This window comes from Scyliorhinus torazame, chromosome 18 (genome assembly GCF_047496885.1).
Source record: "Scyliorhinus torazame isolate Kashiwa2021f chromosome 18, sScyTor2.1, whole genome shotgun sequence".
NCBI lineage: Eukaryota > Metazoa > Chordata > Chondrichthyes > Carcharhiniformes > Scyliorhinidae > Scyliorhinus > Scyliorhinus torazame.
The window spans coordinates 74720012-74743111 of NC_092724.1; the positions used below are offsets into that span (position 1 = coordinate 74720012).

General features: G+C 46.9%; 1 protein-coding gene across 9 annotated transcripts in view; it reads left to right on the forward strand.

Moving 5' to 3' along the window:
* Positions 1–23100, forward strand: part of LOC140395308 (uncharacterized) — a 242710-nt gene that overhangs the window by 197049 nt on the left and 22561 nt on the right. For all 9 annotated transcript variants that reach the window (XM_072482912.1, XM_072482917.1, XM_072482919.1 and 6 more), the window contains 2 exons: positions 2187–2282; positions 2543–2640. In XM_072482912.1, the coding sequence (XP_072339013.1) occupies positions 2187–2282; positions 2543–2640 (194 nt within the window). The remainder of the gene's footprint in view (positions 1–2186; positions 2283–2542; positions 2641–23100) is intronic.

The window sequence follows — 23100 nt, forward strand, 5'->3', positions numbered from 1 at the left end:
TGACATGGCAGGGTTTATAAAGCTGGAACGGATTAAGTTCGTCCTAAGGGGATCGGCTCAAGGGTTCACCAGGCGGTGGCAACCGTTCGTCGAATACCTCACAGAAAGATAGAGGGAATGGAAAAGAAGAAGGCAGCAGCAGCAGCCCAGGGGGGGGGGGGGGGGGGAGGAACCAGAAGGACTCTCAGGGTTGTTAATATATATGTATAATATGTATAGGTCGTTGCTATAAATAATTGTATATTGGACTGTTAAATCATATTTTTGGAGAGTGTTTATCTGAGACAAGGCAGTTGCCATTTAGTTTTAGTTTTCGTTTTTGTTATATATTATTTATTCTTTGTTTATAAAACAGGTCATTGTTATTTATACTGTTATATTATTGTGTAAAGGATACACAATGTACTGTGATGGTTGACCAAAAATTTTCAATAAAATATTTTTTTAAAAAGAATCTCACCCATTTCCTGACTCCACGCATAAATTCCCTCTTTTGTCTTTGAGTGGGCCAATCCTTTCTCTAGTTACCCTCTTGCTCCTTATATACGAATAAAAGGCTTTGGGATTTTCCTTAACCCTGTTAGCAAAAGCTATTTCATGACCCCTTTTAGCCCTCTTTATTGCGCGTTTGAGACTTGTCCTACTTTCCCGATATTCCTCCAAAGCTTCATCAGTTTTAAGTCGCCTAGATCTTATGTATGCTTCCTTTTTCATCATAGCTAGTCTCACAATTCCACCTGTCATCCATGGTTCCCTAATCTTGCCATTTCTATCCCTCATTTTCACAGGGACATGTCTGTCCTGCACTCTAATCAACCTTTCCTGAAAAGACTCCCACATTTCAAATGTGGATTTACCCTTAAACAGCTGCTCCCAATCCACATTCGCTAGCTCCTGCCGAATTTTGTTATACTTGGCCTTTCCCTAATTTAGCACTCTTCCTTTAGGACCACTCTCGTCTTTGTATTCTAAAACTTCCGGAATTGTGATCGCTCTTCCCAAAGTAATCACCGACTGAAACTTCAACCACCTGGCCGGGATCATTCCCCAATACCAGGTCCAGTATGGCCCCTTCCAGAGTTGGACTGTTTAGATACTGTTCTAAGGAACTCTCCTGGATGCCCCTTACAAATTCTGTTCCGCCTCCAACACTACATGAGTCCCATTCAATGTTGGGGAAGTTACAATCTCCCATCACGACTACCCTATTGCTCTTACATTTTCCTATAATCTGTCTACATATTTGTACCTCTACTTCACGCTCGCTTTTGGGAGGCCTGTAGTAAAGTCCCAATAATGGTACTGCACCCTTCCTATTGCTTAGCTCTACCCATATTGCCTCAGTGCTCGAATCCTCCATCGTGCTCTCCTTAATCACAGCTGTGATATCATCGCTGACCAGTAATGCAACTCCTCCACCCCTTTTACCTCCCTCTCTATCGCTCCTGAAGCATCTATACCCTGGGATATTTAGTTGCATATGACAAACCACTATGAGCTAAATGACCAGATAATGGGCCATAATTTCTGAACTGCGAAATAATTGTGGGGGAACGTGCGAGGGTGTGGTTCCCAGTGAAGGACTGCGCAGCAATTGTCTAGGAAGTTCAAACTTCCTGAGGCATTTGCCCTGCACTGCGAACAATCTGAAAATACGATTTAAATCTGTCTTCTATACCAAATCAAAACTATTTTGAGCTCATGGGTAGCTTTGCACAGACCCACACCAAACCCCCAGTGAGCTCCTCCCATCACCACCACAGAACTCCCCTACCCCCTGACGACCCACACATGGGACTCTTTCCCCTGCCCTCCCAATCCCCAGGGTCTCCCCAACCTTCCCTCACCACGGGGCTGTATTACCTCTCCATGCCCTCCACCTCCAAATGCTAAACACTCCCAACAGGACTCCTTCCAATCCCTGAATGCTCCCCAGTGGACTCCTCTCATCTCATCACCCCCATGACCATCCCCCAACCTCGACCTAACCTGACCAATATGAAGGGATGAATGCCGAATCAGTAGTTCCTGTTGTCTCACTTCATTATTGCAATAACTTGAAGAATATGCTTGATATAAATGGGTGAGGCGTAATATACCTTGTACAGATAGACTAACTAGTTTATCCTCACTGGACACTACAGCTTAGAGTTGCTTTGTGACTTGATCTCTTCTCTTATTTGGAGGACCTGCTGCACTTGGAGGATCAGTTTAGTGATTTAAACCATGGAGCATCGCAAAGCACCATTGAGAGATACACCTTCCTGCACAAGTATGAAAAGGTGAGGTATTTCTTTTACAGCTAGCTTTTGCCAAAAACAATCTTTTTATCTCTTTGATGTTTCAAGGAATATTAATTGGAAGTTGGTAATTATGAAGTTAGTGAATTGGGAAGCGGGTTGTGAGCAGAGGCTGTGCACGTCTATGACCAGAGTGTCTTGAGCAATGGCCTACCCTAAGCTAGATTTTTAAACTTTTCTACATTTAGCATTGTTGTGATTAATACATGTGTTCATCTCACAAAACTGATTTAATTTTTCAGAGGACACTGGAGACTTGTACAGAGGGGAAGGAGGCATCTGAGGTGGAGGAGAAATGCACAATCTGTTTATCACCATTAGAGGAAGGAGAAGATGTTCGGTGAGAAATCCCAGCAGAGCTCCACTTTCCCACTGTTGCTAACTTTTGGTTGGCTCGTAATTGTTGCTTGTGTCTTTACTTAATTTGCTCTGTTTCTATAACCTTTGCTCTCGAGTCACCAGGTATCTTTATGATACCACCACGAGGTTCAAGTGCTGATCAATAACTCAATACATCAGTTAGTACGTTTCAAATCAAAACACATTTATTATACACAGTCGATCACTACGAATGCATTAAACTCTACTTACTAGACTATCTCTAACACTAAAAGGCCTATACTTAGCTTTGGAACTGGCCCACCAGGTCAGGGGAACAAATGGCCTTTCGTTCGATTCTGAGTCTGCAGGCTTCAAAGCTGGTATAGACTGGTAGCTAGGAGCGCCTATCTCGTAGCGTGCGTTGACTGTAGACTTACTTGGTTGGTGCAGCTACTAGGCAGGTCACTGTCGAGGGTTGTTTCGAGCTGCTGAGAGACCCTGCCAAGAAGGATGAATTGAACTTGGAGACTCTATTTTATAGTCCCCAGGGGCTCCGCGCCCTTTTGGGCGGACCCCGTACCTGGTTCCAAGTGATTGGACTGAGTTCTGATCACTTGGATCGATTTCTCCAATACTGGAGCTGTTCCCTGATCGCTGGGCGGTTCCTAAGTGTCCGTTGGCCTTCCTTTGGTCTTGGCTCCTGCTGGCGCCGAGGAGTCTGGCTTGGCCTTGTTTACCTTAAATGTTTCCAATTGTTCCCGGGGATCGCTCATTAATATGTAGATGGTTGTTCGTTTCAGTGCTGTCTGGGTTCCTGCAAGTTCTGATACACAGGAAACTTTGCACCTGCTTGTTTTTGCTGCGTTGGCTGAATTTCCCTGCATTCTTAGCGGATCTGCATTTTAAGTCGGGAAGTGACCAACCCAGGTGGCAATAAGCCCTCCTTGTGATCCCTAACGCGAAGCGCGAAGGATCACGTAACTGCGTCGTCTTCACTCCCTGACCCAGCGAGCACTCTTCCATGGCCTCTACACTGACCACAACTATGCAAGAAAATGTTTAACTGACAATTCTAAGTGGCGCTATGTCACAACAGGGACATGCAGTACAACATATAAAAAAACGGTACCTCTAACTATCTTCCATAAACTACTCTCATTTAAACATCCAATCATACTAACTTCCTAACAGTACAAAAGCAATAGCAGCATTCACATTTTCCTCTGGCTTGGCGGTCAAGCACAGATTTGTACAATCTTTCATTTGCAAATGAGACATCTTTCTTTATTTACAAATGACACAAAACGAATGTCCTTTATTGTAGATCAAGGGGTTCGGGGCCTGGTGAAAACCGAAAATAGGGGATCTCATCCTGTATACCGGGGTGCGAGAGCGGTAGGCTCTCCTTCGCCATTTTCTCATGCGGATAGTCTGCACGATGCTGCAGAATATCGCCAATGCTAAAAGGGATTCAATTACATATGAACGGGAGTACCACGTTATAAACCTATCACACCGTGTTGGTGCGTTGTTACTTGTCCCTGGGCTCTGGGTGCGATGGGGAAGTGAATCATTGACGGGGGGGGGGGGGGGGGGGGGGGTTGGGGTCAGGGGGCTCGCGTTCGCGCGTAACCGAATACAAATTATAGTGATAACGAAAAACACGTATGATGTCTTCATTGTTCTCTTCTTTCTTCTCTTCTCTCTTCCTTTTTGTCTCTCTCTTCTGGAGCTTCTGGAATTCTGTGAATCAAGCATAGTTTCTGTTACTATCTTGTTTAATATCTTATACGTTAGCATGTCTGTCTTTTAGTGCCAATTTCCCTTTATAATTTGTCACCATGTGTGACTCCCTCATTTTTTTTTTTAAACCGAATATTTGGACTAGACATCTAATAAAACACTGCCGTACTGCGAGCCGTCTCGCAGCCTGTGTAATTTATCATCCCAGTGATTGAGGATGTAAATAGCATAGGGAAGCAACCATAGGTTGCCAAAACCAAACACAAGAATTTTGAACGGAGCAAGCCAAAATGGGGTGTGTATGGGCAGGTTTGTGAGGGCAGGTAAGATTTGGATGGAATCCCCGGGTAGGACGGTGATCAATGCCGTATGTGCTCTACCCGAGCGTAGCTGACCAGAGGGGGGGATCCTCAGGCAAAGCGGAAACCAATGCCATTTCTCCACTGCCTGAGCAACCGGCAAGACGGGTAAGAATGTGGGCGTCGTGGGTGGCTGCCTCTCGAATTAGGAGAGCAACTATGAGTCGGGTTCTGTCGACAGACTAGTTCCTCTGAACTATTGTCTGGGACAAACTTGTACCTTTCACAACTTTTTGTCGACAGACTAGTTCCTCTGAACTATTGTCTAGGACAAACCTGTTCTATTAACAGCGTTAAAGGAGTGGTGGCGTGAGGCCGTGAAAACTTTCGAGTTTACAAAAAACACGTAACGTTAACACTAACGAACAAAACATTCACCAACAATGGTGCAGGTTCCATCAGAAAGGACACCGTTTCTCTCCATCGGTTCCTTTTTTTTTCTCCATCATCTGGACACCTCAGTTATCAGTTGCGAACAGGGTCGCAAAGGGGTTCTTGTTTTGGGAGTCAGATTCAATGTCATCATCTTCTCCAGGATGCCATACTCTTGAATGGATGAGGGTTGCTAAAGCTGCATGGTGTGACTTAGGGTCCATCTCGTCGTTTCGGACGAGCCTGTACGAATTGTCACGGTGCCAAATAGTCGTGTCTAATTCTGTGGGGATGGAGTCGGGGTCGTCATTGTAGGGTGGTGGTCTTTGGTGAGGGAATGTGATCAGGAAGGGATCACTCGAATCGTGTTCAGATTCGCTGGGTGTGGGGGTCTGTTGCATGGGGATAGTAGGGAGGCATCCTGTGGCTATAGTGTGTGTCACAGTCGCTGTTGCTGCTGCTGCTGTCTGTGGGCGTTCCGGGGCGGGGTCTAGAGTTCGGGGGTGGAGTCGAGGTCGAGTCCGTGGATGTGTTGGGGGAGGGTATGGATACGTTGGCTGTGGGCGGGGCGTGGTCTGCTGCGTCGAGCATGACATGGTGTGCGTGGTTAGACTGCGAGCCATATGCCTTGAGCTGGTTAATATGAAACCACGCGGTCTTCCCGTTGGGGAACTTAATTTTATAAACGGAGGGGCTTACTTTGTCCGCAACGGAGTACGGACACAAATACTTAGGTGACAGGAACGTGCTGGGGTTGTAAATGGAGAGCATGACCTGCTGTCCTGCATCAAACTCAGTCGCATGCACTGTCTTGTCAAAACAGGCCTTGCTCTGTTTCTTCCTGGTGCCTAATTTTACTGCGGTTGCTAGCTGAGCCGTTTTTACAGTTTCTACTAATTGTTTCACTGCGTTCTCATGTGTCAGGGCCGTCACTTCGGGGCTGGTCAAGTCCTAATAAAAATTCTGTGCCTTTCATGGGGCGTCCGGTCATGAGAGTGTGTGGGGTATATCCTGTGGATGTCGAAACAGTGTTACGCAAAAACATCAGCGCAAAAGGGAGAACTGAATCCCAAGTGGTGCTGTTTTGTTGGACCATTTTCCTGAGGGTTGCTTTTAGGGTCCGATTCATTCGCTCCACGATACCACTTGACTGGGGGTGGTATGCGATGTGGAATTTTTGGGTAATGCCAAATATCGTGAGGACGTTCTTCATGACACGTCCCGTAAAATGGGAACCTTGGTCGGATTCAATGCTGCGGGGGAGTCCCCATCTTGTAAAGATGCGGTGGGTTAAAATCTTAGCTGTGGTGTTTGCCGTGTTCTAGATGGGAATGCTTCTACCCATTTCGTAAACGTGTCTATAACCACTAACACATACTTGTGACCATTCCTGCAAGGGGGCAATGGTCCTATAAAATCAATCTGGGAGTTAGTCCAGGGGCCATTAACGGGGCGGGTGTGGCTAAGCTGAGCTTTCTTCGCATATCTGTCCGGGTTGTTTTGGGCACAGATAAGGCAATTTTCCACTTAGTGCGTGACGTCTTCCTTTAAATTCGGCCACCAACAGAGCTGCCTGAGGTGGGCTGTAGTGGGGTCAATTCCCTGATGCCCATGACTATCATGGAACAAACAAATAAGCTGATTCCTGTCCTGTTCAGGAACCACATAAAGGGTGTCTTTTAGGACCACACCGTCATGTGTGGTCAGTGCATTTTTAAACCTATCGTATGGGGCTGGAAATTCTCCTTTTAAAATCTCGCTGAGATTACTATCTTGTTTCTGGGCCTGCACTAAACCTTCGATATTTGTCTGAGAGACCTGAACTGCATTCACTGGGGCGCTTTCGGGGGGGTTCCAAAAATGACCATGTCTGAACCTGCTTTAGCCAGTGCGTCGGCTTTTACATTTCCAGGTGGGGAGGAACGGTGGCGACATCGTACTTTAACAATTCCAAATATCCTGTCCTGTGCTTTGTCCAAAATGTGCCGGCGCAATGGGGCTGAAGGGAGGGGTTTTCCGTCCGCGGAAACAAATCCTCTTGCTTTGCACAGGGGTAGGAATTCTGTGAGGCTGTTACAGACATAGAGGCTGTCCGAGTATATGTCTGCTGGGCTGGGGAAGGAATCTGGGTGATCTACAATGTATGCAATGGCTGCTAGTTCTGCCGCCTGCGCGCCTAAGTGTCCTGGCAGTTTTAACGAGATTTCTTCTAGGGCGTCCCTGCGCGTCCTCAACATAGATGCCGCATCCTGTAATGCGCTTCCCGTTTAATATAGTGGAAGAACCATCCACATATATTCTCAAGGGTGCGCACGTGTCTGCGTGCTGGGGGCTCTGGGGTGAACTACCTATCTTTTTGGGGGGTGTTTTCGCGATAAAGGGGCCTGTGTTGTGGAGCGGTGAGAAGATTTCACATTCGTGGGGGGTGCCTGGGTACTGAAGGTTGTCGGCTAGGAAAGTGTGGGTCTTGATCCTTTTAACAGTGATGTCCCGTCCCTGCAAAAGAAGAGTCCATCTGGCTGCTCTGATCTGGCTTACTGTACCGTCCTTAAGTCGTCCGTCTAATAAAAGTTAGGTGGGGGTGTGTTCCGTGAGGATTGTGATGGGGTTTAGTCTGGTGATATATGAAAAGTATTGAACTGCCCAGAAAACTGCGAGCAGGTGCCTTTCACAGGCGGAAAATCCCTGCTCCACAGGATCTAAAACTCTGGAGGCGTAAGCCACGGGTCTTAACTGTTCGTGCCGTTCCTGGAGGAGCACGGCCGAAAGGGTACGATCTGTGCTAGCTATCTCTATAGCATAGGGGGAAAGCGGGTCTGGAACCTGTAGTGCGGGGGCTGCAATGAGTGCGCTCTTTAAAGTATCTACAGCATCCGTGTGCTGCAGAAGCCATTCCCAAGGGGCTCCTTTCTTTAGGTGTTCCGAGAGGGGTGCTGCTTTGGTGGCGGAACCGTCAATATGGTTTCGGCAGTAGCCAACCAGTCCTAAAAACGACTGGAGGGCGGAAACATTCTGGGGAAGGGGCAATTTGACAATCGAGTCAATTCTTTTATGTTCGATCTCGCGTTTACCATGCCTGATAATCGTTCCCAAATATACCACTTTATTTTCCAAAATTTGGGCCTTCTTGGGGTTCACTTTACATCCAATTCGCTGTAGGAGTTCCAGGAGTTCGGACAGAAGCGCGATGTGCTCTGCCTTGGTGTCTGTCTGCAGTAATAGGTCGTCTACATACTGGACCAGACATTCGGGGCGAGAAAATTTTGATAAACCATTGGCCAGCTGTCGGTGGAAAATGGAGGGGGAGTTCTGGAATCCTTGTGGAAGGCATGTCCACGTGTACTGCTTTAAAAGTGAAGGCAAATTTGTACTGGCACGCTTTTGCCAATGGAATGGACCAGAATCCGTTACTGATGTCCAAAACCGTAAAATATCGTGAGTTGAGTCCCTGTTTGAGCATGGTCTCGGGACTTGTGGCTACCGTGGGGGCTGCTGCGGGGGTGACTTTGTTGAGTTCCCGGTAATCGATGGTCAGTCACCATGATCCATCGGGCTTTCTCACTGGCCAAATCGGGGCATTATTAGTAGAGGCTATTGATCTAAGTACGCCTTGTTGTAATAAATTATCAATAACTTTTGAGATTTCTCCCTCTGTCTCTTGGTTCTGGGGTCTAGGATCAGGTCCTGTTATTTGAACCGAAGCAGCCATCCTGCCGCAGTCATGTTTATGACTTGCAAATGCGGTCCTGTTCTTCTGGAGAACTGCCCTAACTTGTTTGTCTGCGCTAATCGTGGCCGGGTCAAACCAAAAATCGCCGACAGCGCTAATCTTATTAGCATACTCGCCTACTGTGAGCGTTGCGGAGGCTCTTGCTGACTTTGTCATTTTCCAGACACATTGATTTACTGGGTCAAATGATAGGTTGTGGGAGTTCATGAAATCGATGCCCAAAATGTGTTCTGCTGTGTAGGGCAGATCAACCAAAACTATGGGGTGTTTTGTTGTAATGTTGCCAATTTGAATGGGTACAAGGGCTGTGATGTGTCCCTGTTGTGAGTGGCCTGTGAAGCCGCTGAAGGTCATTGTGGCTGTAGTGGGTCACATGTCTTTTTGGAACATTGTGGAGGAATTAATTGTGGTGCGGGACCCTCCTGTGTCCCAGAGAAATTCGATGGGCTGTCCCCATATTTTCGCTGCAACGACTGGTCGGCTGGACCTATCCGAAAGGGTGTCACAGACCCAAGTGGGGGAGCCCGCACACCGTCAGTCAGTTCCGTTCATGTCTGTCTGGTCTGAACGGGTGCTTACACTATGTATGGGCTTTGTCCTGTTATTAATCAGAGTGCCTGCCTGCTGGGCTCTCTGTGCCTCTCGTGGGGCATTGCACTCTCGTGCAAAGTGACCTAATTGTCCACAGTTGTAACACTCCTGTGGTTTCTGTGGGGGGCTGTTCATGCCTTCGTTCACCCATGCGGGGTTCTGGTGCGCTTTAACTGCTTGGATATCTGCCTCTGCCTGCTGTTCTTCGGGTTTCCTAATCGCGGGTTTGTTGTGGACAGATTGCTCCCAGGAACGGGACAACCTTTTTAAAACCCACTTTTCGTTGTGCGTTTCTTCCGAGGGGTCATAGTTAGTACAAGCTTTTTGTCCTGCCTCTGTGGCATGGGAGATAAGGGTGCGGGTCCATTTGGCCATGTTTTCTGGGGATAAATGGGCGCGGTCTAAGTTTCCGAAAACGGCTGTAAAATGGATCCACAGGCGTCCAGCAAATGCTGTGGAGTGTTCTGTTTTCTTCTGCCTGCACTTATTCAGGCCTTCCACTGGGTCACCTCTGTTATAACCGATCGCGTCTAGGATCGCCGTGTGCATCTCTGCAAGGGTGCCTCCTCCTACATTCTGTGGGTCGGAAAGGGCTGCTACAACAGATGGATCTAAGCTTAAAACTGTGAGCTTCACTTGCTCATCCAGGCTGTACATGGTTGTCTGCTGCTTCACTCTAGTAAAGAAGTGGTGGGGGTCTGAGGTGGGGAGGAACGGTGTGATCTTTTCGCACGAGTCCCGTAATTGGGTCACGGTTAAGGGGGTGGTGTAAAGGAATTCCATGTCTCCGTCCGATGTGACTGTGCGGTGGGTAGTTACTGGATTCATGGGTGCCTGATCTATCTACTCTGTGGGGGTTGGGGTGCTTTTCTCCTTTGGGGCTTTCCTTGCGCACATGTTCCCTGTACATATCTATGCGAGGTTCCGTTTAGTTCTTGCCAATCAGGGCCGTCTTCTTCATCTAATTCGGATCCAAAGGTGCTTTGAAACCCATTTTGCACTGAAAGCAAAGACTGCAGTTCCGCAATCTGCTTCCGGCATTTTGCATGATCCACTGAGCTTTGTCTGTGCTCCGTGGTGGCAGCATGGAGTGCTCTCAACGCTGCTTTTAGATCGCTACACTGCCTTTGCAATGCCTCTACGTGTTTCTCTGTCTCTTCTCTTACCAGGACTGCACGTTGCGTGTCCTGATAGGCCTTATCGTATTGGGTTTGGAAGCTGCTCAGATGCGCTAGACAAGACTGGTGTGCCCACTTGGCATCATCCACCTCTCCGTCCTTTGCTGCCAACTTCCTTCTTAATTCTACATTCTCTCTCTCGATCTCACTAACATCGACCTTGCTCATTCGATGTCTCTCTTCTATCTCTTTGCGGAGCATCCGAACGACCTCCTCTGTGCCTCGCAATTGTGCCAGACAGGACACGATTGCCATCGGCTTGCGAGCTTTCCCTAAGCTCTTCTTATGGATTTCACTCAGGCTCTCCCACCAAGTATGTCCTATACTCCCGGGACCTGTTTCCTCATTTGAACAAAAGTCACTCCAAAGGGGCCATCCCTTCCCTTTGAGGTACCTTCTAATCTCAACTTCCCAAACGGGACACTGACCTACTCTGCTGCTGGTTGCTGCGACCACGAATTCCTGGGGGTTCATGAGGCGTTCCATTGCCTTCATTGCCATTTTCCCTCTCTGAATGCTCTCTTTTAAAATTTGGAACAAGGGGTACTAGGCCTATACTTAGCTTTGGAACTGGCCCACCAGGTCAGGGGAACAAATGGCCTTTTGTTCGATTCTGAGTCTGCAGGCTTCAAAGCTGGTATAGACTGGTAGCTAGGAGCGCCTATTTCGTAGCGTGCGTTGACTGCAGACTTACTTGGTTGGTGCAGCTACTAGGCAGGTCACTGTCGAGGGTTGTTTCTAGCTGCTGAGACACCCTTCCAAGAAGGATGAATTGAACTTGGAGACTCTATTTTATAGTCCCCAGGGGCTCCGCGCCCTTTTGGGCGGATCCCGTACCTGGTTCCAAGTGATTGGACTGAGTTCTGATCACTTGGATCGATTTCTCCAATACTGGAGCTGTTCCCTGATCGCTGGGCGGTTCCTAAGTGTCCGTTGGCCTTCCTTTGTCTTGGCTCCTGCTGGCGCCGAGGAGCCTGGCTTGGCCTTGTTTACCTTAAATGTTTCCAATTGTTCCCGGGGATCGCTCATTAATATGTAGATGGTTGTTAGTTTCAGTGCTGTCTGGGTTCCTGCAAGTTCTGATTCTCAGGAAACTTTGCACCTGCTTGTTTTTCCTGCGTTGGCTGAATTTCCCTGCATTCTTAGCGGATCTCCATTTTAAGTCAGGAAGTGGCCAACCCAGGTGGCTACACCACTATTTAAAATACTGCAGTTCCATTGTTCCTTTCAGATGGAATAACTTTCCACTTCCTGTATTTACAAAGGAAATGGCTGGTGCAGATATAGTAATCCAGGAGGAACACTGATGAGATATTTATTGAATGGGATAATCATAAAAAGAGAGAGGGTGTACTCAAATAGTTGGAATCCTTGAAGTGGATAAGTCACCAGGGCCAGATGGATTGTTTCCGACGCTACTGAATGATGTCAGTGATTTTCTAATCCTCACTAAATACAGGGGAGGTACCGGAGTACTGGAGATTGCAAACATGGTTCCATTGTTTCAAAAGGGATAGAAGAAAATGCCAAACACATGTAGGCCAGTTTGTCTTATGTCGGTGATGGACAAATTAGTAGAAACCCTGAGAGACCAGATTAACTGTCACATAGAAAGGCATGGACTAGTCAGGGATAGTCAGCATGGATTTGTTGAAGGAAGGTCTTGTCTCATTAATTTGATCGAATTATTTGAGGAAATGACAAAAAGGGTAGATGAAGGTAGTGCAGTGGATGTTGTGTACATAGATTTTAGCAAGGCGTTCGACGGTCCCACATGCCAAATTGGTCAAAAAAGTAAAAATCCATGGGGCAATGTGGCAAACTAGATAAAAAGTTGGCTTAGTAAGAGGAAACCGTAATGGTCGATGGCTGTCCTTACAAATGGAAAGTTGTTTCAAGTGGTGTTCCACAGGACTTGTTGGGACCCTTAATGTTTGTGTTATATATTAACGATTTGGATGTGAACGTTGGGGGCACGATTCAGATATTTGCAGACGACGGAAAGATTGGCTGAGTGATGGACAGTGTAAAGGATAGCTATAATCTCCAAAATGATAAAGCTGGGCTGGTGGAGTGCACAATAAAGTGGCAGATGGAATTTAACACACAGAAGTGTGTGGTCATGCATTTAGGGAGGTCAAACAATTGTAGCAAGTACACAATAAATGGGAAAATGCTAAGAGGGGTGAATGAAGTAAGATCTTGGCATACAAGTACACATGTCCCTAAAGGCAGCAGTTTAAGTAGTCAAGGTTATAAACATAGAACAGTACAGCACAGTACAGGCCCTTCAGCCCACGATGTTGTGCCAACCATTTATCCTAATCTAAGATCAATCTAACCTACACCCCTTCAATTTACTGCTGTCCATGTGCCTGTCTAAGAGTTGCTTAAATGTCCCTAATGACTCTGACTCCACCATCTCTGCTGGCAGTGCATTCCACACACCCACCACTCTCTGTATAAAGAACCTACCTCTGACATCTCCCCTATACCTTCCTCCAATCACCTTAAAATTATGTCCCCTCGTGACAGCCATTTCCACCCTGGGCAAAAGTCTCTGGCTATCCACTCTATCCATGCCTCTCATCACCTTGTACACCTCTATCAAGTCACCTCTCTGCCTTCTTCGCTCCAGTGAGAAAAGCCCTAGCTCCCTCGACCTTTCTTCATAAGACATGCCCTCCAGTTCTGGCAGCATCCTGGTAAATCTCCTCTGTACCCTCTCCAAAGCATCCACATCCTTCCTATAATGAGGCGACCAGAACTGGACACAATATTCCAAATGTGGTCTAATTAGAGTTTTATAAAGCTGCAGCAAAACCTTGCGGCTCTTAAACTCAATCCCCCTGTTAATAAAAGCCAACACACCATACGCCTTCTTAACAACCCTGACAACCTGGGTGGCAACTTTGAGGGATCTATGTACGTGGACCCCAAGATCCCTCTGTTCCTCCACACTTCCAAGAATCCTTCCTTTAACCCTGTATTCAGCATTCAAATTCGACCTTCCAAAATGAATCACTTCACATTTATCAAGGTTGAACTCCATCTGCCACTTCTCAGCCCAGCTCTGCATCCTGTCAATGTCCTGTTGTAACCTGCAACAACCCTCAACACTATCTACAACTCCACCAACCTTCGTGTCATCGGCAAATTTACTAACCCACCCTTCCACTTCCTCATCCAAGTCATTTATAAAAACCACAAAGAGCAGAGATCCCAGAACAGATCCTTGTGGGACACCACTGGTCACGGACCTCCAGGCGGAATGCTTTCCATCCACTACCACTCGTTGTCTTCTTTTGGCCAGCCAATTCTGTATCCAGACAGCCAAATTTCCCTGTATCCCATGCCCCCTAACTTTCTGAATGAGCCTACCATGGGGAACCTTATCAAATGCCTTACTGAAATCCATATACACCACATCCACTGCCTGACCTTCATCAATGTGTCTCGTCACATCCTCAAAGAATTCAATGAGGCTTGTGAGGCATGACCTGCCCCTCACAAAGCCATGCTGACTATCTTTAATCAAACTATGTTTTTCTAACTAATCATAAATCCTATCTCTCAAAATCCTTTCCAATATTTTGCTCACCACCGACGTAATTCCCAGGGATTTCGCTATTCCCTTTCTTGAATAGGGGAACAACATTCGCCTCCCTCCAATCATCCGGTACCACTCCAATGGAGAGTGAAGATGCAAAGATCATCGCAACGGCGCAGCAATCTCCTCCCTCGCTTCCCGTAGTAACCTTGGGTATATCCCATCAGGCCCAGGGGACTTATCTATCCTGATGCTTTTCAAAATTTCCAGCGCATCCTCCTCCTTAATATCAACCTGTTCAAGTCTATTAACCTGGTTCACACTGTTCTCATGGGCAACAAGGTCCCTCTCCCTGGTAAATACTGAATGAAAGTATTCATTTAGGGCCTCCCCCATCTCCTCTGACTCTAGGCACAAGTTCCCTCCACTATCCCTGATCGGTCCTACTCTCACTCTGACCACCCTCTTATTTCTCACAAGTGTAGAACGCCTTGGGGTTTTCCCTAATCCTTCCCGCCAGGGCTTTTTCATGCCCCCTTCTAGCTCTCCTCAGTCCATTTTTGAGTTCCTTCCTGGTAAAGAAGACATGTGGAATTCTCTACTTCATTGGCAGAGGTGTAGAACATAAAAGTAAGGATAGAATGTTGGAATTATATAAAACACTGGTGAGGCCACAACTGGAGTATTGTGTGCAGTTCTGGTCCCAACATTACAGGAAGGACGTTATTGCACTGGGGAGAGTGTAGACGAGGTTTACAAGAAAGTTGTCAGGGATAGAAAAGTGTAGCTATGAGGAGAGATTAGATAGGTTGGGGTTATTTTCCTTGGAACAAATGAGGCTGAGGCGTGATTTAATTTAGAGTACCCTATTTTTTTTTCGAATTAAGGGGCAATTTAACGTGGCCAATCCACCTAACCTGCACATCTTTGTGTTGTGGGGGTGAAACCCATGGAGACACGGGGAGAATGTGCAAACTCCACACGGACAGTGACTCGGGGTCAGGATTGAACCCGGGTCCTTGGTGCCATGAAGCAGCAGTGCTAACCACTATGCCGCCCTGACGGGTGATTTAATTGAGGTGTACAAAATTGAGGGGAAGAGAAAGAATGGACAGGATAAAATTGTTTCCCTTGGTGGAGAATTCTAGAACCAGGGACATAGATTCAAGATAAATGGCAGACCGTGTAGAGGGGTCACAAGGAAGAACTTTTTACGCAAAGGGTAGTGAGAGTCTGGAATCCGCTGCCCGAGTTAGTGGTGGAGGCAGAGACCCGAAATGCTTTTTTTATAAGTATCTGGATCTGCACCTCAAGTGCTGTAAGCTACAGGGCTATGGACTGTGGACAGGAAGGTGGGATTAGAAAGGATACCTGGGTGTCCTTGGGCTGGCATGGACAAGGTGGGCCGAATGGCCTCCTGTGCTGTAACATTTCTACAGTTCCCCACATATTCTATCGAACATGTTCTTAACCTGTCTATCCTTTTACAGCCTCACTCTCCCCCACCTAACTTTGTAAACTCAGAAAAATTGGATGCATTACATGATATTCCCTCATTAATATAAATTGTAAATAGTTAGAGTCCTAGTGGTTTACAGCATGGAAACAGGCCCTTTAGTCCAGCTTGTCCATGCCGCCTAGTTTCTATCATTAAGCTAGTCCTCTATACCCACCCTGCCCATGTAACTGTCTAACTGTTTTTTAAAGGAAAAAATTGTACCATTGCCTCTGGCAGCTCATTCCACATGCTCACCACCCTCTGTGTGAAGAAATTTGCCCTCTGGTCTCTTTTATATCTCTCCCCTCTCACCTTAAACCTATGCCCTCTAGTTCTAGAATCTTCTACCTTTGGGAAAAGATGTTGGGGGCATTGAGGGCATTTAAAAGTTTATTGGATAAACATATGGATGATAATGGCATAGTGTAGGTTAGATGGCTTTTGTTTCGGTGCAACATCGTGGGCCGAAGGGCCTGTACTGCGCTGTATTGTTCTATGTTCTATGTTGACTATCTACCTTATCTATGCACCTCATTATTTTATAGACCTCTACAAGATCACCCCTAAGCCCAAGGGGAAAGCTCCAGGGAAAAAGTTCCTGCCTATCCAGCCGCTCCTTATACCTCAGACCATTAAGTCCTGGTAGCATCCTCGTAAATCTCTTCTGCACTAGTTAATAGCTGAGGAACAAGAACTGATCCTTTCAAGCCCAATCATACAGCCTTACAACCTGAAAATTACACTTTTACTCTGACTCTATTTTTTTGTCTCTTAACCAACCATAATCTGTGCTTGTATATGAACCCAATCCCATGAACCCTAATTTTATATAATCTGTTATCAAATGTTATTTGCAACCTCAAAAAACTCTTGCAGATTTGTGAAAAATGGTTTTCTTTTCATTAATCATAAATCTGTGTGGATGCTGCCCAATCAGATTATGATTTTCTAGGGCCCTGTACCAAATAATAGATTCTTGTATTGTCTCTCTGAATTGGGTCTATAGTTCCCTGTTTTTTCTCCCCACCCTCTCTTGAATAGCGGATTTAAACTTCCTGTGGCGGCCATGAGTTGAGCGGTTGTACAAAAGGTGGCTCTCGTCTAAGAATATCGACTAAGGCTTTTTAACCCCAACAAATGGGCACCAAAAGTACTCAGAATCCCGTAGCCTAACCCTCCATCGACCGCACTGCCCAGCAGAATGCGAAAGAACCAGCTGCCCAGCCAAAAGAACAGTAAAGGGGAGGGAAACCTCAGCTTCAGAGCAGGGAACCGCATATGGAGGCACAGAAACGGTGAGGGTCGACCCCGCAGAGCTCCTAGCACAGACCCAGGCTCTGGTGGACAAATTAATGTTCTTCATTACCTCCGATCTCCAGAGATATAAGGAGAAGATGGAAAAAAATCTCCTGGCAGCCATCGAGGCGGCAGTGGAGCCTGCGACGGCCCACAAGAGGAGGCAATGGACAATATGAAGCGGCGGCTAGAGGCCCAGGTCACAACGACACGGGACCCCGGCCACCAGGGACCAAGGGGACTGGATCAGGGCACTCGAGGCCGAGCTGGAGAGCCTGGGTAAGAACCAGAAGGGGTTGAAGGACAAAGTCGATGACCAATAGAACTAATCGCGTTGGCAAAACCTGAAAATCGTGGTGCTGCCTCAGGAAATGGACGGGTGAAACTCCAAAGGATACATAGCAGCGATGCTCGGGAAGCTGGTCAGCGAGGAGGGCTTTGGCAAGCCCCCGGAGGTAGACCACAACCACAGGTCGCTTCGGCAGGGCCGCGGACTTGGGAACCACCGCGGACGATAATTGTGAGGCTGCACAAGTACCAGGACAAAGAGTGGCTCCTGAGATGGGCGAAGAGCGAGAGAGGGTGCAAGTGGAAAAGACATTCCATCTGCTTGTACCAGGACATTGGTGCTGACCTGGACAAGTGCCGGTGCCAAATCTGCCCTACACAAAAGTGGGATGCATTTGGCATGCTCTATTCTGCCAAGCTATGGGTCATGTACCAGGGTAAAGAACTATACTTTGACACCCCGGAGGAGGCCAACAGGTTTGTCCAGCAAAATGAACTGGGCAACCAACGATAGAGGGCAATGGCCAGAATGTGGCTGCAAGAATTCGAGAGTGAGTTCTCCCAGTGAGCCAGAGAAGACACAGCCAGAGTGAGACAGAATCAAGAGTGAGTTTGGGAATTTGAATCTAGTGGGAATTCGAAGCTGGGTGGGGAGGAAGTGCTTTTTATCCCTGGCAAGTGACTGGTAAGTAGTTTTTCTGTTTTCTTTTTCTTTTCATTGGTATATATATATATTTTTTTTTCTTCGTTGTTTATTTATTTATTGGGGGGGGGAATTGTAATTGTTGCAGTTAACCGAAGGTTTAAGACATGGCAGGAGATCTCGGACCCGTGTCATGCTCCTCGTGTGCCATGTGGGAGCTCAGGGACACGTCCACTGTCCCTGGCTCCTTCACGTGCAAGATGTGTGTCCAGTTGCAGCTCCTGTTAGACCGCTTGACGGCTCTGGAGCTGCGGATGGACTCCCTTTGGAGCATCCGCGATGCTGAGGACGTCGTGGATAGCACGTTTAGCGAGTTGGTCACACCGCAGGTGAAAGGTACTGAGGGAGATAGAAAATGGGTGACCAAAAGATAGAGCAAGAGTAGGAAGGCAGTGCAGGTGTCCTCTGCGGTCAACTCCCTGCAAAACAGATATACCGCTTTGGATACTGTTGAGAGAGATGGCTCACCAGGGTAAGGCAGCAGCAGCCAGGTTCATGGCACCGTGGCTGGCTCTGCTGCGCAGCTGGGCAGGAAGAAGAATGGCAGGGCTATAGTGATAGGGGACTCAATCGTAAGAGGAATAGACAGGCGGTTCTGCAGACGCAATCGAGACTCCGGGATGGTATGTTGCCTCCCTGGTGCAAGGGTCAAGGATGTCTCGGAGAGGCTGCAGGACATTCTGGGGGGCGGGGGGGAAGGTGAACAGCCAGCTGTCGTGGTGACATAGGCACCAACGATATAAGTAAAAAACGGGACGAGGTCCAACAAGCTGAATTCAGGGAGTTAGTAGTTAAACTAAAAAGTATGACCTCAAAGGTAGTAATCTCAGGATTGCTACCAGTGCCACGAGCTAGTCAGAGTAGGAATGTCAGGATAGATCGGATGAATGCGTGGCTCGAGAGATGGTGCAAGAGGGAGGGATTCAAATTCCTGGGGCATTGGAACCGGTTCTGGGGGAGGTGGGACCAGTACAAACCGGACGGTCTGCACCTGGGCAGGACTGGAACCGATGTCCTAGGGGGGGTGTTTGCTAGAGCTGTTGGGAGAGTTTAAACTAATGTGGCAGGGGGATGGGAACCGATGCAGGAAATTGGAAGGTAGTAAAACAGGGACAGAAACAAAAGGCAGTAAGGGGGAAAGTGTAAGGCAGAGAAGCCATAGTCAAAAATCAAAAAGGGCGACAGTACATGGTACAGTGACTGAGGGGAGCTCAGTGAATAGGATACTAAAAGGAATAAAATGGGAAGTGAAAACATTAATGGTAAGCGACGCGGATGGTTGTTACATGAAGATATGGGTTCAACGACAAGGAAAATTAGGAGAAAGGTTAAGAGGAAATATAACTTAGGAGAGGTTACTGATCGAGGTGTTAAGATTCAGAACAGGGGTAAAAAAGCCAACATAAGTGTACTTTACCTGAATGCTCGTAGTATTCGGAATAAGGTAAATGAGTTGATGGCGCAAATCATCGTGAATGATTATGATTTAGTGGCCATTACTGAAACATGGTTAAAGGATGGTCACGACTGGGAGTTAAATATCCGAGGATATCAAACTATTCGGAAGGACAGAGTGGATGGTAAAGGAGGTGGTGTAGCTCTGTTATTTAAGGATGACAGTATATTAAGGGCAACAGTAGGGGATGACATCGGTGCTATGGAGGATAAGGTTGAATCCATTTGGGTGGAAATCAGGAATAGTAAGGCGAAAAAGTCACTGATAGGAGTAGTCTATAGGCCACCAAATAGCAACATTATGGTGGGGCAGGCAATAAACAAAGAAATAACTGATGCATGTAGAAATGGTACAGCAGTTATCATGGGGGATTTTAATCTACATGTCGATTGGTTTAACTAGGTCGGTCAAGGCAAACTTGAGGAGGAGTTTATAGAATGTATAATTTCCTAGAACAGTATGCAATGGAACCTGCGAGGGAACAAGCGGTCCTAGCGGGCAGCACGGTAGCATTGTGGATAGCACAATTGCTTCACAGCTCCAGGGTCCCAGGTTCGATTCCGGTTTGGGTCACTGTCTGTGCATGGGTTTCCTCCGGGTGCTCCGGTTTCCTCCCACAGTCCAAAGATGTGCAGGTTAGGTGGATTGGCCATTCTAAATTGCCCTTAGTGTCCAAAATTGCCCTTAGTGTTGGGTGGGGTTACTGGGTTATGGGGATAGGGTGGAGGTGTTGACCTTGGGTAGGGTGCTCTTTCCAAGAGCTGGTGCAGACTCGATGGGCCGAATGGCCTCCTTCTGCACTGTAAATTCTATGAAATTCTATGATCTGGTCCTGTGTAATGAGACAGGATTGATTCAGGATCTCATAGTTAAGGATCCTCTCGGAAGGAGCGATCACAATATGGTGGAATTTAAAATACAGATGGAGGGTGAGAAGGTAAAATCAAGCACTAGTGTTTTGAGCTTAAACAAAGGTGATTACAGTGGGATGAGAGAAGAACTACCTAAGGTAGTCTGGGAGCAAAGACTTTATGGTGAAACAGTTGAGGAACAGTGGAGAACCTTCCAAGCGATTTTTCAAAGTGCTCAGCAAAGGTTTATACCAACAAAAAGGAAGGACGTTAGAAAGAGGGAAAATCAACCGTGGATATCTAAGGAAATAAGGCAGAGTATCAAATTGAAGGAAAAAGCATACAAAGTAGCAAAGATTAGTGGGAGACGAGAGGACTGGGAAATCTTTATGGGGCAACAGAAAGCTACTAAAAAAGCTACAAAGAAGAGTAAGTTAGATTATGGGAGTAAACTTGCTCAGAATATAAAAACAGATAGTAAAAGTTTCTACAAATATATAAAACAAAAAAGAGTGGCTAAGATAAATATTGGTCCTTTAGAGGATGAGAAGGGAGATTTAATAATGGGAGATGAGGAAATGGCTGAGGAACTGAACAAGTTTTTTGGGTCGGTCTTCACAGTCGAAGACACAAATAACAGTGACTGATGGAAATGAGGCTATGACAGGTGAGGACCTTGAGAGGATTGTTATCACCAAGGAGGTAGTGATTGGCAAGCGAATGGGGCTAAAGGTAGACAAGTCACCTGGACCTGATGGAATGCATCCCAGAGTGCTAGAAGAGATGGCTAGGGAAATTGCAAATGCACTAGTGATGATTTACCAAAATTCACTAGACTCTGGGGTGGTCCCGGCGGATTGGAAATTAGCAAACTTGACACCACTGTTTAAAAAAGGAGGTAGGCAGAAAGCGGGTAATTATTGGCCAGTGAGCTTAACTTCGGTAGTAGGGAAGATGCTGGAATCTATCATCAAGGAAGAAATAGCGAGGCATCTGGATGGAAATTGTCCCATTGGGCATGGGTTCATAAAGGGCAGATCGTGCCTAACTAATTTAGTGGAATTTTTTGAGGACATTACCAGTGCAGTAGATAACGGGGAGCCAATGGATGTGGTATATCTGGATTTCCAGCAAGCCTTTGACAAGGTGCCACACAAAAGGTTGCTGCATAAGATAAAGATGCATGGCATTAAGGGAAAAGTAGTAGCATGGATAGAGGATTGGTTAATTAATAGAAAGCAAAGAGTGGGGATTAATGGGTGTTTCTCTGGTTGGCAATCAGTAGCTAGTGGTGTCCCTCAGGGATCAGTGTTGGGCCCACAACTGTTCACAATTTACATAGATGATTTGGAGTTGGGGACCAAGGGCAATGTGTCCAAGTTTGCAGACGACATTAAGATGAGTGGTAAAGCAAAAAGTGCAGAGGATACTGGAAGCCTGCAGAGGGATTTGGATAGACTAAGTGAATGGGCTAGGGTCTGGCAGATGGAATGCAATGTTGAAAAATGTGAGGTTATCCATTTTGGTAGGAATAACAGCAAAAGGGATTATTATTTAAATGATAAAATAATAAAACATGCTGCGGTGCAGAGAGACCTGGGCGTGCTAGTGCATGAGTCCCAAAAAGTTGGTTTACAGGTGATTAAGAAGGCAAATGGAATTTTGTCCTTCATTGCTAGAGGGATGGAGTTTAAGACTAGGGAGGTTATGCTGCAATTGTATAAGGTGTTGGTGAGGCCACACCTGGAGTATTGTGTTCGGTTTTGGTCTCCTTATTTGAGAAAAGACGTACTGGCACTGGAGGGTGTGCAGAGGAGATTCACTAGGTTAATCCCAGAGCTGAAGGGGTTGGATTACGAGGAGAGGTTGAGTAGACTGGGACTGTACTTGTTGGAATTTAGAAGGATGAGGGGGGATCTTATAGAAACATATAAGATTATGAAGGGAATAGATAGGATAGATGCGGATAGGATAGATGCGGGCAGGTTGTTTCCACTGGCGGGTGAAAGCAGAACTAGGGGGCATAGCCTCAAAATAAGGGGAAGTAGATTTAGGACTGAGTTTAGGAGGAACTTCTTCACCCAAAGGGTTGTGAATCTATGGAATTCCTTGCCCAGGGAAGCAGTAGAGGCTCCTTCATTAAATGTTTTTAAGATAAAGATTGATCGTTTTTTAAAGAATGAAGGGATTAAGGGTTATGGTGTTCGGGCCGGAAAGTGGAGCTGAGTCCACAAAAGATCAGCCATGATCTCATTGAATGGTGGAGCAGGCTTGAGGGGCCAGATGGCCTACTCCTGCTTCTAGTTCTTATGTTCTTATGAGAGGGGCAGAGGCTCGGAGGGAAGCGGGAGGGGGGGTTAAATAGGGGAGTCCGACTATCAGGGGAGCAGCCTCTACACTAGGGAGCAGGCTGTAGTATGGAACTACAGCGAAGGAGGAGGACGCGGCGCACCTCCCGAGAGGGAGGGAGCATCTGGCAAAGGGGAAGGGAAGTTTCCCTTCAGGGAGGTGGAGAAGGGGGTAAAGCCAAGGATGGGGGTGGGGAAACCAGGTGGTGGTGCACAATGGTAGAGGGGAATGGGGGGTAAAACAGAGGGGTGTGTAGAGCGCTGGTTGCAGCAGACAACACGTGGAGATGGCGAAAATGAGGAAGTAGTTGGTGGCCATCTTGAATAGCCCGTGAGCTAGGGCAGACCTGGACGAACAGGGTCAGGCCCACACGGTGAGTATGGTTGACCTCACAGGAGGGGGTGGTGTTGCAGCCCCCCAAAAAAATCAGGATAGTAACATGGAACATGAGGGGCCTTCACGGGCCGGAGAGAAGGTCCAGAGTCCTCGCTCATCTCAAGAGTTTGAGGCTGGAC